We start from the raw sequence: 17,554 nt of genomic DNA, 5'->3' as shown, positions 1-17,554 counted from the left end.
TCGTCCGTGGCCCTTCGCGTGTTTGTGTTCTGTACAGTCAAAGATGGAGTAGGAGGAGGAGGGGGAAAGAAGGAGGAGGAGTAGGAGGTGGGTGGGGAAAGAGCAGGAGGGGAGGAGGGGAGGAGGGGGAGAGGAGTAGGGGGGAAATGGGGGGAGGCAGGAGGAGGAGTAGGAGGTAAAAAGAGCAGGAGGAGGAGGAGGAGGGAAGAAGGACGAGGAGGAGGGGGGGTGGGGAAAGAGCGGAGAGAGGAAGGGGGTGGGAGAAATAAGGGGATCTGCAGCTAAAGGAGGGAGTCAGGAAAAGATCTAGACTTATTATTTTGGGAGAACGAAAGGTTAGGAAATCTGGAAAGAAGGGAATGGATTACTAAATTGTGTCAGTTACGTTCTAGATAGAATGTAATGTTTACTCAGAGAGAGAGAGAGAGAGAGAGAGAGAGAGAGAATTCAATGAAAAATTTTCAGCTAGGTTGATGGAACCTAAACGAGTAAAGAATAAGAGGAAATTGAGATTAAGGAATGACGGATGAACAAGGAAAAGAAAAAAAAGGGGAATTTTTAAAATAGAGTAAGTAGAGATCAGTGTATAAAGAAAGTTAAAAGTAAAGACAACCGAGGAAGGAAATGAAAAGACTCCTGTGTCCTGAGTAATGTCAACATTGCGAGAGGAATATATGAAAGAAGCCTTTGGAATGATGAGTAAATGGAGAGACAAGGAAATTGGGAGCGAATATGAAAATAAGGATTTCGTATTATAAATAGCAGAGGAAGGAATAAATGCAGAAGGCATGCAAGAAAGAGAGGACTAAGATAAAGTAAAACTTTAGGAATGTTTAGACGAAAGAAGGAGAGGGATTACAGAAAGGGAAATTCAACAGGAACGGAGATGGATGGAAGGAAAAGGTAATTCTCAGAGAAAGAAAGAATGAGGAGATAAGAGGAACTGAAGTGGGAGCGACGAAGGGTGAATATAAAGTTGCTGTAAAGGGAAAAAGAGCTCGTGTTCTGTTAGATAAGAAGCTCATTAATTAAGAAGACAGGTTATGTTTTCTCTTGCATTCCAGGTCAGCTGGAATATACTGGAAAATGAATTCAGGTTATATAGTCAGGGAATATCAGGCTATATTTTGTCCTGAGGTCTAGAGAAAATTCTTTTAAAAAGAGACTTATGTTAACTTGAGATCTGGAAATTAAGTACATGTTAATACCACAGTTTAGTCGAGGAATGATACATGCACACACTTAGATATATTAAGTTATATAAAATACTAAATATATAAAATATTTAGTAAAAAAAACAGTTGGTAGTTCACCATAAAGCAAAAGAATTCTTGATGACAATATACCGCATAAAAACACAAAAAGAAACCGAACAAAACACCATAGATAGAATAAGCAGCATGTTATTTTTACTTAAATAGGAAACTTCATTTTGTATATAAAACATAATTGGGATGGAACGATTTGAAGCGAAGAGAGAGAGAGGAGAGAGAGAAGAGAGAGGATGCAGGAGAGAGAGCGAGAATAGATAATGTAACTATAACAGAACATAACCTTTTTATTCCCAGTAAAGAATTTTTTAAACAGTGAATGAAAGTGTTTTAATGTTAAGTGAACGTCCCTTGAAATTTGGAATACGTAAAATAATAGAAAGAATCAAGGAAATCAATAAAATAAGCTTGTACAGATATTATGTCCTAATTTATGTACCAGTATTGTCCTTAGGTCTCTTGTCTCTACACATAAACGATATACAATTGATTAAGAAAATCTGCTTGTAACTATATGCAGTTCTTTGACAAACGTTGGCAGGAGTATTATCGTATAATTGATTGGTAAAGAAAAATTGTCTACAGTTGATTTGACGATGATGTTAGGATTAATGTCAAGGGGGTTGTAACTTTATTCCACAAATCAACGCTTAGTAATTTACAGTAAAAATGAAGCTTCTAATTTGAGGGAATAATAATGATATTTTTCTTCAACTTGTTTTTGAGTAAATATTTACTTTTATAGATTCTTATTGTCATTATAAACAACTAAATTAATATTTGCTATGAAATCCTTTTTTGTTTATAAGCGGCCGGGACTTCGTGGAAAATATCCAGAAATTCAAAATTCATGGCATTATGAAAGTGATTTTATTTTCAGGACATTTACCTGGAAAAATGATTAAACTGTGGCCATCATTAACCAGAAATTCAAAATTCATTGCGCTATGAAAAGGGTAATGATTTCAATTAACTTTTATGTCAAAGATACTGTGTACTGTGTACATTATTTGATTACAGGGGTATTGCTGTTGTATGATCCCTTCTTTACTATTGGTGAATATGTAATAACATATATATTTACATATTAATTTATTATATATGTATTGAGATGATGTTCTGAATTCACATTAGGTTCGAAAGACGTGACCAGGTGAACTGCAGAGATCTACATAATTCTATTCAAGTGGCAAAATTGCTGCAGAAAAAGTTGCATAAACAGAAATCTAAGTTCTTTTTAAAAAATAGTGACGTTCTGTCGAACGCTAAATCTTACGAAGCAAAATATTTACTGAATAAATTTTAGGTAAAATGACTGCATAATTTTTTTTTTATCTTGGGATATGATTCAACCCCCCCCCCCCCCCCAGCTTCCGCTTTGAAGGCAAAACTTTCCCTTCACTTTTATCTCACGAAGAAATAAGAAAACTTTCTTGAATAACTTGAAATTCTTTGGACCTGACGCCTTTTAGCAAAAGATATTCGAGAGAGCAAAAAAAAAAAAAAAAAAAAAAAAAAAAATAAATAAATAAATAAAAATCCAGCTTTTTTATAAGAAGTATTCGCAGAGACGAACAATTCCCCTTATGTATAGGGTTCACGAAAGATGTAGGTAGGGTTTACGACACTTCAAAGAACATGCAAAAAAAAAAAAAAGCCACTTTTTATGAAAATATTCCCCGCCCCAGAAAGAACAATTCCCTTATCTATAGGATTCACGAAATATATAGGCAGAGTTTAGGACACTTCAAACACGTGAGAAAAAAAATAAAACACTTTTACAGAGAACAATTCCTCTTATGTATGTTGTTCACGAAAGATGTAGACGCAATTCACATCAGGTCAAAGACTATGAGAATGACATCACAGATATCCAGTATGTCATGACGTCATAGATATAAACACTGTGATGAAGTCCCTGAGGAAAGAGTTTGCGTAGGCATCTCTAAATGTCAAGGGGTTGCCGGGAGGCACGTATGTAATGGTGAAAGAGATGATCTGACGAGTCTATGTATGTCTGCCTGTGTCTGTTTCTGTGAGAGAGCTGCTAGAGCAGACTAAAAAATAAAGAGAGAAAAAATAAAACAGAGGTCAGACGGATGCTCCTGAAACAAAAGTCAATATCTTAATTACATTTTCATGCAATTTCCCGCTTCCCGACTTACGATAGGACGAAGAAGAAGAGGAAGAAAAGGGCGTAGGCAGAGGTGTATGCTGCAAAATATAAAGAAGAGCTTAGAAATGACTTATATATAATTTGTGAGGCCGTGTTAGGAGGGCGGTTGACGAATGGTCTTACGTGTGTGTGGTGGGGCGAAAGACTTGCACGAGGTGACTTTGTGTGTGTGAATATAGGTCTTTCCTCTTACAGCTTATACCACTCTATTGTTTGCCTAATTTACTTGTGGGTTTGTGTGTTTTATTCTGCATGCATGCGCGCGTATGCTTACATATGAACTAATTATACGAAACACTGCGTTACTGGGATATTTCATACATTATACTTGTGTAAATTTTCCTTTAAAATAGAACAGCAAAGTTAGTTTACACCACAGTGAGCTTAAGGACGCTTGATATCGTCCTTCTGTGTAGGATATAACAATACCCATACTCTCTCTCTCTCTCTCTCTCTCTCTCTCTCTCTCTCTCTCTCTCTCTCTCTCTCTCTCTCTGTTGATTTCCCCAGATGAAAGATCTCAGTAATCCAGTGCTTCTGTGTCTGATATAGCTGCAACGACGTGCCTTTTATCTATCTAAAACCTGAATGTTTTTGTTACAGTCATAGTAAGTTCATAAGAAGGTGTAAGTGCGCTTATATTGCTATATTTTAAGACTGGACATGCGTAATAAGGACAATCTAGAATTTAATTCTTATTCGGGTGAAATCTAGAATTAACTTTAATACAGGCTCAAGTAATAAAAAATAAAAAAGTAAAAACTACGCGTGTCAGTTCATATTCTATCACCGTGTGTTAAGCCGGTATTAACCTCATTTCACTTACCTTATGAAAAAGTCTAGTCCTGCGCAGGACAAATATCTAAACATTATTAGAAAAATTAACTTCAACGTTAGTCTTGAAATCTTTGGTCCCACTGATATATATTCCCATCCAAACAGCTAATTAGGTCACTAATGATGAGAATCCTTCATCATGTAAGCTGCAAATAGCCTGTAATTGCTGCTTTTCCTAACTTTTGGCAAATTATAGAGCTCACCTTCCATTATGAAGCCTAATCTCACCAGGCAGATGTATATCTTCAATGTATATTTATACGTGAGGATTTCTGTAAACTGTATTTATTGAAAGTATGCAGAGGAAAGTGCTCCATATCGGCGACTTAGTATAATAATGTCAAGAAAAATATGACCACATCCAGTACAGAGAGAACGGAAGCCACCTCCGAGCAGGTTCCATTGTTACCTCAGGAAACCTGTGCGTTGACTCACCAGTATTGGTCTTGCTGTTGCAGTAATCGGTGATGAATTTTTCCAGCGTGAAACGTGGTAGGTGTAGGTTCTTTGTGACCTGCACGGGTTCGACGTCCTTCCAGAGGAACACCAAGTCCTCTGTCGTCCAGCCGTCTGGAAAGAGAGAAAATAGAGAAGATTAATTCTTTTAAAGATTTCGCGTAAGATAGAACCCCAGTTGAAGAGGAACTAAATGAAGAATGTTTCTCCATGTTCTACCAACCTAATCGAGGAGGAACGAAGATGTGAATATCATTCAAAGTGACTAAAGCTAGATAATAGCTCTCGCGAGAAACTGGAAAGCAAAACTAAACAATATTAAACTCCTGGACCATTGCGGAATGGAATGAGTGAGCTGAAAACGAGACTCAGGGGATCCAATTTAAAGTAGAATTCTTGAAATGTTTTCAAGAAGCGCTTGGCGGTTGTATGTCCTTAAAACCCGAGAGAGAGAGAGAGAGAGAGAGAGAGAGAGAGAGAGAGAGAGAGAGAGAGATACGAAGGTCATCCATTCCTCTCCTCAGCAAGGATAAATAAGATGCTTATTAAGGTTAGGGATGCTTATTCATGAAGAACAGAGATTAGACGAAGAAACGCCGGTAAGATATTTAAATGTTAATTTTCGAAATTAGATGTCGGTTTAGCTATAACCTAACTTTTTTAAATTCTGTAGATTCGAATGTTACTAAGGAACTTATTTGTCTGTTTCCCTTCGAATTCAAGGTTTTCGTTGGCAATTGCACCCCAGAATTTTAAGGAGTTCTACTAATGTTTGGAGGTTGAAGTGAGGTCACTTTGGCTGAAAAAGTTAAGTATATCTTAGTTTTACAGACGACTGAGCTGATTAACAGCTCTCCTAGGGCTGGCCCGAAGGATTAGATATTTTTACGCGGCTAGGAACCAATTTGTCACCTAGCAACGAACGGACCATTACAGCTTAGCGTGGGATCCGAACCACACTATATCGAGAAATAAATTTCTATCACCAGAAAATAAATTCCTCTGATTCCACGTTGGCCGAGCCTGGGATTCGAACTTTTGGACCACCGGATTGGCAGCCTGAGCGCGAAAACCACTGTCCAGCGAGGAACTTTGGCTGAACTTTATAATATATATATATATATATATATATATATATATATATATATATATATATATATATATAAAGTTCAGCCAAAGTTCCTTCGCTGGACAAGTGGTTTTTCGCGCTCGGCTGCCAATCCGGTGGTCCAAAGTTCGAATCCCCGGCTCGGCCACGTGGAATCAGAGGAATTTATTTCTGGTGATAGAAATTTTATTTCTCGATATAGTGTGGTTCGGATCCCACGATAAGCTGTAGGTCCGTTGCTAGGTGACAAATTGGTTCCTAGCCACGTAAAAAAAAAAAAAAAAAAAAAAAAAAAATATATATATATATATATATATATATATATATATATATGTATGTATGTATGTATATTATATATACACACACCCATGTATGTTATATGAGTCTTACCATATCACCTAAATTCATATGTAATCATTAAGTTACAAATGTCCTTTAATATCTAATTCGCTCTACCTCGGAATTAACATATATTCATATATGTTAACCTTCGGTTAACTTATATTATGAAAATATATTAGTTCCGTGGTAGAGCGAATTATTAGATAATAAAGGGCATTTGTAGGTTAATGCGTGTATATTATATATATACCTACATACACACACAAACTTACGTATAGTTTCACACTCCCTGTTATTACAAAACTACGAGGAGTTCACTTGAGATAAAAAAGCGAACTAATTATCACGCCGTTATCCATATGTTAGTTTCATCAGTGACATTCAATTAGGTAGTCTAATGGAAAAAGAATCGTGTGTGAAATTAATTGCGCTAAAATGAGAGGTGCATAAAACTCCCCGTAATGAAAATCAACAATAATTAGAGCGATAAATTAACTGCTAACAAAGCTTAAAGCTTCCTCGTCCACTTAAACAAGAAATTATCTTGAATGGCTTGCGAGCAGCGCCCTATCTCTCTCTCTCTCTCTCTCTCTCTCTCTCTCTCTAGTCTTAATGTACCTTTCCTTTAGTTAATAGGACTTTTTTATGTAATTTTTTTTTTACTTATATTTTATTGGTTAATATTAGCCTTTTTTTTGCATGTTTTCGTCTCTGCTTTGAAATTTAATGATATAGAGGCTTTTCTGTAAAGTTATTTGTTCCTTTAGATTAATAATAATAATTATAGTAGTAGTAGTAGTAGTAGTAGTTGTTGTTGTTGTTGTAATATCAGTATTAGTAAACGCTTTTATCATCATTTCAAAGCCAAGGCTGTCTATTATCATTGTTTCATGAAATATGTTTATTTAAAGGCTGTGGAATGCAATTACGTGCTTAAGATTAAAATTATTTATAGATACTAGTGCTTAAAATTAAGAATACTTGTACACACCGTCTCTAAAAATTGCCAGGTGTCATCACAGTGGAGAATCTTATTATTTTTAATTATTCAGGCTTCACCGCAATTACGACATTAGAATGGTTAGAATAGGTAATAATTATTGTTGCTACATCAGTATTATTCCTGAGAGAGAGAGAGAGAGAGAGAGAGAGAGAGAGAGAGAGAGAGAGAGAGAGAGAGAGAATAAATAAATAATATTTAATGTTGCAATATTAATACGATTTCCCAACGAGAGAGAGAGGAGAGAGAGAGAGAGAGCAAGAGAGAGAGAGAGAGAGAGAGAGACGAGAGAGAGAGAAGAGAGAGAGAATGAATAACAATGCTGCAATATCATTGCTGTTTTCCTCTGGAATAAAAACGAGAGAGAGAGAGAGAGAGAGAGAGAGGGATAGTATAAATAATAAGTAATGTTGCAATATCAATACTATTTCCCACTGGAATAAAAGCGAGAGAGAGAGAGAGAGAGAGAGAGAGAGAGAGAGAGAGAGAGAGAGAGAGAGAAATAACTCCCTTTTAGCAATCAAGAAAACCTAAATCCCCGTCATATCATCACTGTTGCCGCCTATTACGTAGCGGCAGGGGGTGAGCAAACGGGAGCCTGGCCACTCACCCGTTGCGTGATAAAGACGCCATTGCCCCGGGGGTTGTAAATCAGATGGAGATTATATACGCGAAAAGACCAGCAAAGTTCTATGTCCTACCGGGCGTGGAGTGAGTCAACTTTGACATTATACAAAATAGCCGGGAAAGAGATAATGAGATAGAAGTGGCTGATGATTCTGGCTGTAAAGGAAGGAGAAAAAGAAGGAGACGGAGACAGAAACGCAGTGGAAAATTCCTCTTATTCTGTGTGCAGAAGAAGAAAGAAGAAGAAGAAGAAGAAGAGAGTGAAGAGAGAAGAGTGAACCGCAGTGGAAAATTCTCACTTATTCTGTGTGCGAAGAAGAAGAAGAGGAAGAAGAAGAAGAAGAAGAAGAAGAGAGGAGAGAGACTTGACTGAAAGACGAGATTACTGTTTAAACAAGAATGATTACAAATTGATAAATAGATACAAATGTGAGTGAATGATTCAATTGCAAAGAGGATTGTATTAGGAAGAGGATGCACAAAAAGGAAATAAACAAGTAAACATAGGAACTTCCAGAATACCAAGAGAAAGAAGTACGCAATAGAAATTTAGGGGAAACAGATATTCAAGCAAAGAGAAAGCGCTGACTGAGTCTCTCTCTCTCTCTCTCTCTCTCTCTCTCTCTCTCTCTCTCTCTCTCCTCAGAGACAAATCTACAAAGATACCGAAAGTGCAGAAGTAAGTTTTTCGTAAATGAAAACAAAAGAGGTCGTTTGAAAAAGTCTGGTGGGAGTTTTCCCCGAGTGAAAAGAAAAATAAAAGCAGGAGAGAGAGAGAGAGAGAGAGAGAGAGAGAGAGAGAGACGTGGCATGGCAGATAAATAGATTGGTTCACGAGAACAAGGCTGAATATTTAAGTGTTCTTAATGCTGGGGGTAGCATAGCCTCTTAATCGTGTTTTCCTCTTTTATGTTATATATTTTGATTCTTCTTTTTCCTTATTTTCTCTTTTCCTTTTTCCCCGCATTTCCCTTTCCATTTGGTTCTTCCTCCTCTGCTCTTTCTTTTTATATTCTTTTTTTTCGCTTCCCCTCTTCCCAATCGTTTATTCATTTCTTTTTCTCTTGTCTCTGCTTTTCTTTCTCTTTCCTCTTCTCGCCTCCTCCTCTGCTTATTCCTCTTTTAGTCCGCTGCTGCTGCCTTATTTTTCGCGTCTTCTTCTCTCCCTCCCTCCCTCCCTCCCTCCCTCCCCGCTTCATTTGTTTTCATTCGCCGCATCTCTTTCTTCTTCTTCTTCTTGCCTGAAGGGTGATGAAATTTATGGATTAAGTGGATACCGCGCATGCGCGCTCCTTCTTCTTCGAACCGTCTTGCTTCGCTTTTCAGTCGACTTTTGTTGATGCGAAAAATGAACGGCCACGTAAATATTGGTTATGCTTATTGTGTTAAGGTATCGTGGCTGTAAGCGCCTTATTATTTTTTTTATCACCTTTGCAAAAAAAGCTTAAGTATATTTTTATTTTTATAAACTTTCCGAAAAGGAATAATTTGAAAGGTTTGTGGATGCGTAAGAAATAGTTCACATGCTTTTATTTCTGAACATTATGGATTATATAATGGCAAATACAATCTGTGTGCGTGTGTGTGTGAGTGCATGTGATAAGAATTATTTAGGTATTTCACTAAAATGTTAGCAAAACTCTTTGAAAATTAAGCCCAAATTGTGGAGAAAAACAATGATTATTACCTAGATCAATCCTCTTCCATTCCTTCTCTATGTCAATATGGAAGACTGGTTAGTTGGGAATTTTAATTTAGAATCTCATTTATGTTAATGCATTTTTACTCTTGTTGAAATAAAATCGCCAGAAATCCCTCAAATCAGAAGGAAAATTATCAAATAAACTGCTTATCTTTGGCTGTTAGGCATTACCAGAAGTCCCACTTTAGCTAATTAAGTTGTATGTTATTGTTTTACTTTTGCATTTACGAATCCAATAAAAGCACACTATAACATTCTGCGTTCCTGAGAGAGAGTTCATCTTATTTGTCAAGAATTTTTGTTCCTTTGTAATCTTTATATCGTGAGGATTTAAGCGACATATTGTCTATATATCGGCTTGATTTTATAGAAGGTAAACGGACATACAGACAGACAGATATTGGCAAATGCATCACCTTTTTTTTTCATGATTTCCTTAACCTTGAATACCAGAAAGAGTCATCTGATTCACTGCCTCTTAATGGTTAGGAAGAACCAAATATATCGTCATAAATGTGTCTTTGCAGAATGGCTGCAATTTGGGAAAACGATTTACGATGGCCCTCACTCGGGAATATTTAAGAGCACGCCGGCAATCAGTATATCAAGGACACAGTTAGCAAATCATATTCAGTGATATCCCTACAGGGTTATACCGTCAGTGCATCTCACGTGGTGCACTGTAGGCATTACTTGAGGGCGTCTGCGGCGTCCATTCGACCACACTCTTAAGCCCACTTGTTTGGCTTATACTTTGCCTCCATTCCAGCTTCCATTCTGTCAGTCTTGCTGTCCAGCTTCTCTGGCTATCAATTCTCCCAGTTCCACCTTGACGTTTGACTTCATCTCCTTGATTTTCTGGATCTCCTGAATGGCTGAAAGTGCCCCAGTGCTTGGCTTGACGGCCTGAATTTCATAAATGCAACAAAATCTACGATGAAATTCCTGGTACTGATGCGTGAAATTCACAAAACGGAGTGGAGCCTTTAATTAGGCATAAGACCAAAGATACGATCTGGGTGTCTTCCTAGAAGTGCGAGGCAGACAGGCTAAGAAAATTGCAATTTAGGAAACACCGAAACCCAGCAGCGTTTGCTTCAGAAATGCTTTTACTGGCTCTCTCTCTCTCTCTCTCTCTCTCTCTCTCTCTCTCTCTCTCTCTCTCTGTGGGCTGCCCGCCTGCCTGGTTCATACATCTTTATGTGGTTTATGGAATTTCTGGTGCATCTTGCCAGCGGTGGAATCCCGTTTGGGTCCACGCGAGAATACTTTGTTTTTTTTTTTTTTTTTTACTCTCCCTCTCTCTCCCTCTCTATCTCTCTCCCTCCCTCCCTCCCTCCATTCCCCCTCGCCCCTCCGGCTGTTTCTGCTGCTTCTGCCTGCGGGGAAGGGGAAGGAGGAGGGGAGGAATAAAAAACACCATCCTTTTCGCATGCATTCTCAAAGAATGCTTGCGTGCCCAGTGTCCGTTTCATTGCGATAAGAAGGAAGAAGAAGAAAATGTAAATAAAGAAGGGTCTCTCTCTCTCTCTCTCTCTCTCTCTCTCTCTCTCTGTCGGTGAGAGGTGCGTGTTCGAAGTGTTTCCATCTGAAACGCTTCTAAGATCGTGTAGGTTCTGAAGTGTCTGTTACGACAGTGCTTGGTGGTCAGAAGAACGGCTTCATGCGTTCTTGGAATGATAGGGTCTTGGGGGAGGGGAGGGGGGGGGTATGGAAATAAGCGAGCGATACTTCTCGCGAAGGTACACGGAAATAGCATGAAGGGATGAGGAGTATCTTTTGTAAAAATAACAGAAATAGATGAAGTATTAACATGTGCTGTGAGAGAATGAAAAAATTTTGGTTATATACCTATCTGGTTCATACGTTTTGTTTATTATTATTATTATTATTATTATTATTATTATTATTATTATTATTATTATTATTATTATTATTATTATTACCCAGAAGATGAACCCTATTCATATTGAGCAAGCCAACCGCTGGGCCGCTGACTTAAAATTTAAGTGACCAAAGAATATGGTGTTCATTAGAAAGAATTGATGTTATGCATATTTAAAATACATAAAGTTTTGCCAAATAGACCAGGTAAATTGTGCTACTTAGTTATCTCACCTAAATATTATTCCCCATGTAGTTACAGTTATATCGGGAAATGACTTCTATGAGTTTAAGATGGTTGTAACTCCCTTGGGGGAGGAAATCCTCTTTTATGGTCACGGGAAGTTTCTTAAGAGAACTGGAACTATACTGTAATAACAAAGGGAACTGGAGGCTTTGGTATTATTGGCAAAAATAAAAGGATAACAATACTGTATAGTTTATGGAGTAGGTATTGGAAGGCAAAAGAGGATTGCCATTTTTAGGGATTCTACTTTAATTAATAACAAATTATACAAGGAAACTGTTTTTCCCACAACATGGTGCCATTGTGTTTCAGATTGCGATAGTACGAACTAGTCGTTGTTATCTAAAGTGAACGTTTTGGGATAAGACTAAGAATAACAAACAACAACATATACGATAAGCAGTGCAATTGCAGCTCTATACACATTTTTTTTTCTTTGCACAAACATTATGCACAGACAAACTGATAGCGTTGAGATTATTCATCCTCCAATTTCGACATTTTAATATTTGTGTGCTGTGTGGGAGGCGGTGAAATGGGGTCAGGTGAATGACCACTTTGATTTCCTGTTCAAAATTCAGAGAATCATTACAGGCTATGTCGATATTTTCACTGAAATAAAATAACTATCGCCTATCGATTTGAATCATGTTTTTTGAATTTTTTTTTCATAATTAGTGATATTCAACCACGAAGAAAAACATGATTATATGCGAATATCTATATTGAATTTCCATGATTAATTATTCAGAAAGGAAAAAAAAAATAATGTTATGTTATCTTAAGAATATGTTCATTACTGATATATGTCGATTTCGTACCACCCCCCTCTTTATTTTGTTTCCATTTTCTTCAAGTGGAAACTTTTCTTAAATCCACAGCTGCTTCAGTAGGTTAATAAACTAAATGATTGGATATAATTTGTTGTAAGGCTTCAAAAAAGGTCTTTCGACGGCCTTCAATTAGTTGTAGAGGTATTTATCAAATATTACACAAAGACGTCCCCTTACAAAACTTCAGTAATCACCGGTTTTTGTCTCACCCTGATTCAAATGTCACTGTGTGCCACCAGAGCAATAGTTGCTGCATATATTGCTTATGCTTAGCAAGTGAAAAGATCTGCATTCCTTCAACCCTCCTTGTATATCATATGCATATATTTTATCCATATGACATACATGAGTAACCCAAGACGATAATATCTGATTTCGCGCTCCTGTCACAAGTTAAGTGTTTTCTGCTGGACTAATCATCAGGCATATGTTATTTACAAGTGACATCAAGTTATATTTATATTTTTCCTACCATCCCGTTACATAATTGTAACTAGTTATTCCACCTACTCCTTTCATATAATTAAGGTATTCCCTGATTCCTATCTTTTGCAGCAAAAATAAATAAATAAATAATTATCACGAGTAATTATTGTCACGTACCTTACAGAAAAATATTTTCTCGGTGTTTTCGTCACCAACCTGTACATTCAACCGGGAAAAAAGAATCAGAGTATCTACTACTTATAATTATTAACCCACGAAAACCTCAACTATAATAGATTCACATCAACTGTGCATTTGATGTCTAGGCCAGTCTCTTACGACGCTCCTGAATGGCTGTTGATAAGCCAATCACAGGGCTGGAAACTCTCAGTCTCTATCGAGAGTTCACATAGCCAGGATGTATGTTCCACCCTCTCCTGAGGGATACTCTTGGAAGACGTATCCCTCATGAGAGGTGGAACATAGAACCTAACCCATGTGAGCTCTCGATAGAGACTGAGAGTTTCCTGCCCTGTGATTGGCTTATCAACAGCCATTCAGGAGCGTCGTAAGAGACTGGCCTAGACATCAAATGCAATACAAACAGACGAAAAAATCAGGAAACTTTTTACTCTCGTACTCACAGGAAGCCATAAGGAGTTGACACTGCTGTCGATCGAGGGGGAAGAGCTTCAGGTCCATCGGGCAAGACAAAGTCAACGAGATTCTGTCGTGGAGAGGAAGAAGAAGAAGAAGAGACGTGAGTTCAATGTTTTTATCTGTTCATCTATTTTTCGTCTTTTTTTTATGATTCATATTTGAATTTCAAGCTCGGGTACTTTGTGTGGTTGTGCGTTGGTTGTGCATGATTTTGGCTGGGAGAGAGTAGATATATTTTTCGTGGGAATGGATGGGAAACAATCTTTATGTAGGCATATATCTGAAAGAAATGAATTTCGTTAATTTTTTCCGGAATTATGATGTGTTCCATTTTCATTCCTGATAGCCCGGGCAACACTACCCAATTCGAAAATTGTATCTTTTGACGTTACATAAAAATATCTACTTTTTTTTACTTATTTCCTAATGTATTGAGGGAAGCAAAGATATTCCAGGTAAAATAATTAAAAATATCCTAATGTATTCAGGGAAGCAAAGATATTCCAGTGAAAATAATTAAAAATACTGTGTCTTAAATAATTTGGACTTGTAGCATCCCGCGTCATACCTTCATAGAGGATATTTTACATATTTTTTAAATAGAGATTGAGAAGAAACAGGTTATCACGGCAATTAAAAAAAGAAAAAAGTAGCACGTCGTTTAGTTGAGTGGTGTCTTCTTCAGCGCTAAAGGTCTTATCTCTTAGAAGACTATGCTTAAGGTCTGGGAAATAAAAACTCAATAATCTGTTGCATGTAATCTTGGTGAGCAGAAGAATATTCCTTCTTTCGTTTAGTGGAATTGGAATCATGTTCTGTATAAGCGTATTTCAGTGGTTTCTTGCTCGGTAGATAGACTTCAAGGTATGAAACAAATTCGGAAATGTGTTATATGCATGCTTGATTTATCATTATTTATGTTTTTATTTTTATTCTCACTCTTTTTACCTCTCCATATATATTCTATTTTGGAAAGACTCGCTTTGCAAATGGGTTTCCGCTCCAAATTTTTTTTTTTTAATGAAATTCTTTGCACTGTAACAGTAATCAAGACAAGTCTAATCGTCTCATGCTCAAGCTCTGGTAAACTATCGGTCAACAGTGCGCTCGATTTCTTACCGATAGGCTGCCAGGGCACGATGGCAGAAAGATCAGAATCGCAGACTGCGCTTATGATAATCAGGAAATGAATATTTGGGACAGTTGACTGGTGCTAAAAGTGCTTTGGATCTTTGCAGAGACCTTTGCTGCTTTGCTTTATGCCTTTGGATTTTTTTCCATTCTCTGTTGGTTTTGGCTTCTCACCTAGCTGTCTAACTTCTTTAACTTAAACTTGGTCCAATATTAAGTTCCATTTTGAGAAACAGTGCTTCGGTCGGGCACTCTGCATGACAAGCAGTATAACTCAGTGGCCTCTTTTAACAATTTGCAATGAGTAAATAAATAAATGAATAAATAAGTCAATCAGTGAATAAATACAGGAATAAATAAATAAAGTTTTAACCAAGCAGATAAGCCCAGGGCAAACATAGGCTTAGGCTTTAAGCTTACCGGATACTGTACAGGACGCCGCCGTCTGGGTAGATACGGATATACAAATTGGGCAAGATGATCTTGTGGAAGTGACCTTCCTTCTCGTTCTTGAAGAACAAGTCAGGCATCCAGACCATGTCGGTCTCCGTCAAGGTCAGGTACTGGATCCGCCCTGGGAGGAGAAAGCAGGGTCAAGCTTTAAGGTCAAGATCTTTAGAATGTGGGAATGTATCTGATGTTTATATACCACATAATACATAATATATATACAATATATATATATATTATATATATTTATATAATATATATATACACATTCTCTCTCCTCTCTCTCTCTCTCTCTCTCTCTCTCTCTCTCTCTCTCTCTCTATTATATATATATATATATATATAATATATAACATATATATATATATATATATATATATATACATATATATATATATATATATATAATATATATATATATATATATATATATATAGAGAGAGAGAGAGAGAGAGAGAGAGAGAGAGAGAGAGAGAGAGAGAGAGCGAGAGAGAAGAGAAGCAGCTGACTTGGGTTGGGAACATGAAGGGGTGGGGGTTTCGGGGTGGGGGAAGAAGGTCAAGGCTTTTCATTCTTGGAAGTACGTAATTTAACTAACACCGAGAATGCCTCACTTTTTCCCACAAGGGCGAAAACGCTCTGCATTTCAGTGAGGATTTCGGCTCTTAACTCACCTTCCATGTTGTCAAAGGTGAGTCGATGGTCGAGCCATTGTTCACGGAAGGTGATCTGAATGCTGTATTCCTGAAAAAAAAGAGAATCGGGAGTTAATGGATGAGTTTTCTCGATTATTCTGACTCGTTTCTCGCCTTTCTTTGTATACGGCAGAGCGTCTTCACGTCATTACCTGATCTGAGGTAATGTGAGCTTTGGTATGTGAATAGGAAATTCGTTATTCGTTTTTTCCATGAAAGAGAGGATGGAAACTATGTTTGATGTCAGTTTAGAATAATTTTTATATATCTGTCTATTAATCTTGGTTTTGATTAGCCTGTACATAAAAAAAATTCCGATGATGTAATGGATACTTATTTTTTATTTGAGTATATGTATAGACAACTGCTCTTTAAGATGTATTATATAAGGACAAGGCTCTTGTGAAGAGTAGTCTTTGTATTGTAACGAGGCAAGACCAGGAATGAACGAAGTATATATTTGTCCCTAAGGTGTGTAAAAAAAATAATCACAGGTGAAAAGAATGAGTATTTAGGAATACATTAATTCAATGCAGAGCAAGGAAATGGATAAATTAGTAAAAAGGCAACATAAATTGTAAGTCTTGGGTAGGACACAGAATCTGGAGACACCTGAAAAGGGCTGTGCTGACCAGATGACAATCACGATAGATTTTATAGTTCACGAAGATAAGGTGAACTTCAGACATAGAGGGAGAATGGTGCTTTATATGTAATGTGTAAGGGCGGGAGGGAATGAGGGTGGGGGTGGTCGTGTGGGATGGGGAGGGTGGTAGGATGAGTGACCTGTTGTTGACAGGTCTTCTGTGTAGGTAAGTGAAGTGGATGTTCCACGAAGGACGTTTTATGCTTACGGTTATATTACATTCATTCTTCTTACATACATACATACACATGTGTGTGTTCAGGTTTACACATGTGTGTTCAGGGTTATATACTACATACTTTCTTCATACATACATACATGTGTGCGTAAGAATGTATTTTTAATGTCATCTAACACGGTGCTATAATATGCACTGTGTGGTGTATCTGAAGTTTATTTAACTTTATTGGGTCATGCATACATACACACATGCACCCACACGAACATAATATATATCAAATTAGTTATAAGTATGTATACATATACATACATATATATATATATGTATGTATATATATATATATATATATATATATATATATACTATATATATATATATAATATATATACACACATAAAGTAAAACAAGAAAGATTACACAAGAGTCCCTTTATTTTCTTTTCCAATCAATAAAGATTTATAGATCGACATGATAAGCCCCATCTCCTGTATCATGCATGTACTTTAGTAACTTACGTAAGAGCACGGATATCTTGAAGATAGGACTGGAAGGGTACATAATTTTTATTATTTAATGTAATTACAATTCTGTTAAAGATTTGAGGCAGTGACTCGGTTCCTTCTAAATGTAGATGACGCAAACTTAAATCAGTTAATATCTGTTGTTTACAATACTTTTATACGTCAATAAAACCAGTAAGATATTCGTAACTGGAAAGATTATCACATCTCTGCCTACGTAACCTCCACTTACTTTGGTGAAGCTACTTATCTGTGAATAAACTTGAACTCTAAAAGTGAAGGGTCACCCATAGGCAAGGGCAGGTCATTGTGCCTGCGCACGTTGTGTATGTCCCAGGGATCAAACGCATGCAGATGTGGT

At 37.0% G+C, this 17,554-nt stretch overlaps 1 protein-coding gene and 1 long non-coding RNA gene across 7 annotated transcripts in view; one reads left to right on the top strand and one right to left on the bottom strand.

The window, feature by feature from the left end:
• LOC135200900 (uncharacterized) overlaps positions 1-17,554 on the top strand; it is a 486,387-nt gene that overhangs the window by 159,951 nt on the left and 308,882 nt on the right. The window contains exon 3 of the long non-coding RNA XR_010311393.1: positions 13,556-13,669. This is a non-coding gene — a long non-coding RNA (uncharacterized LOC135200900). The remainder of the gene's footprint in view (positions 1-13,555; positions 13,670-17,554) is intronic.
• LOC135200898 (glutamate-gated chloride channel-like) overlaps positions 1-17,554 on the bottom strand; it is a 292,745-nt gene that overhangs the window by 23,434 nt on the left and 251,757 nt on the right. For all 6 annotated transcript variants that reach the window (XM_064229646.1, XM_064229648.1, XM_064229650.1 and 3 more), the window contains 4 exons: positions 15,825-15,894; positions 15,121-15,274; positions 13,554-13,636; positions 4,720-4,854 (listed from right to left, as the gene is read on the bottom strand). In XM_064229646.1, coding sequence (XP_064085716.1) covers positions 4,720-4,854; positions 13,554-13,636; positions 15,121-15,274; positions 15,825-15,894 — 442 coding nt within the window. The remainder of the gene's footprint in view (positions 1-4,719; positions 4,855-13,553; positions 13,637-15,120; positions 15,275-15,824; positions 15,895-17,554) is intronic.

This window comes from Macrobrachium nipponense, chromosome 27 (assembly GCF_015104395.2).
Source record: "Macrobrachium nipponense isolate FS-2020 chromosome 27, ASM1510439v2, whole genome shotgun sequence".
NCBI lineage: Eukaryota > Metazoa > Arthropoda > Malacostraca > Decapoda > Palaemonidae > Macrobrachium > Macrobrachium nipponense.
The sequence above is the reverse complement of the archived record's forward strand: the minus strand, read 5'-3'. Positions and strand labels throughout refer to the sequence as shown.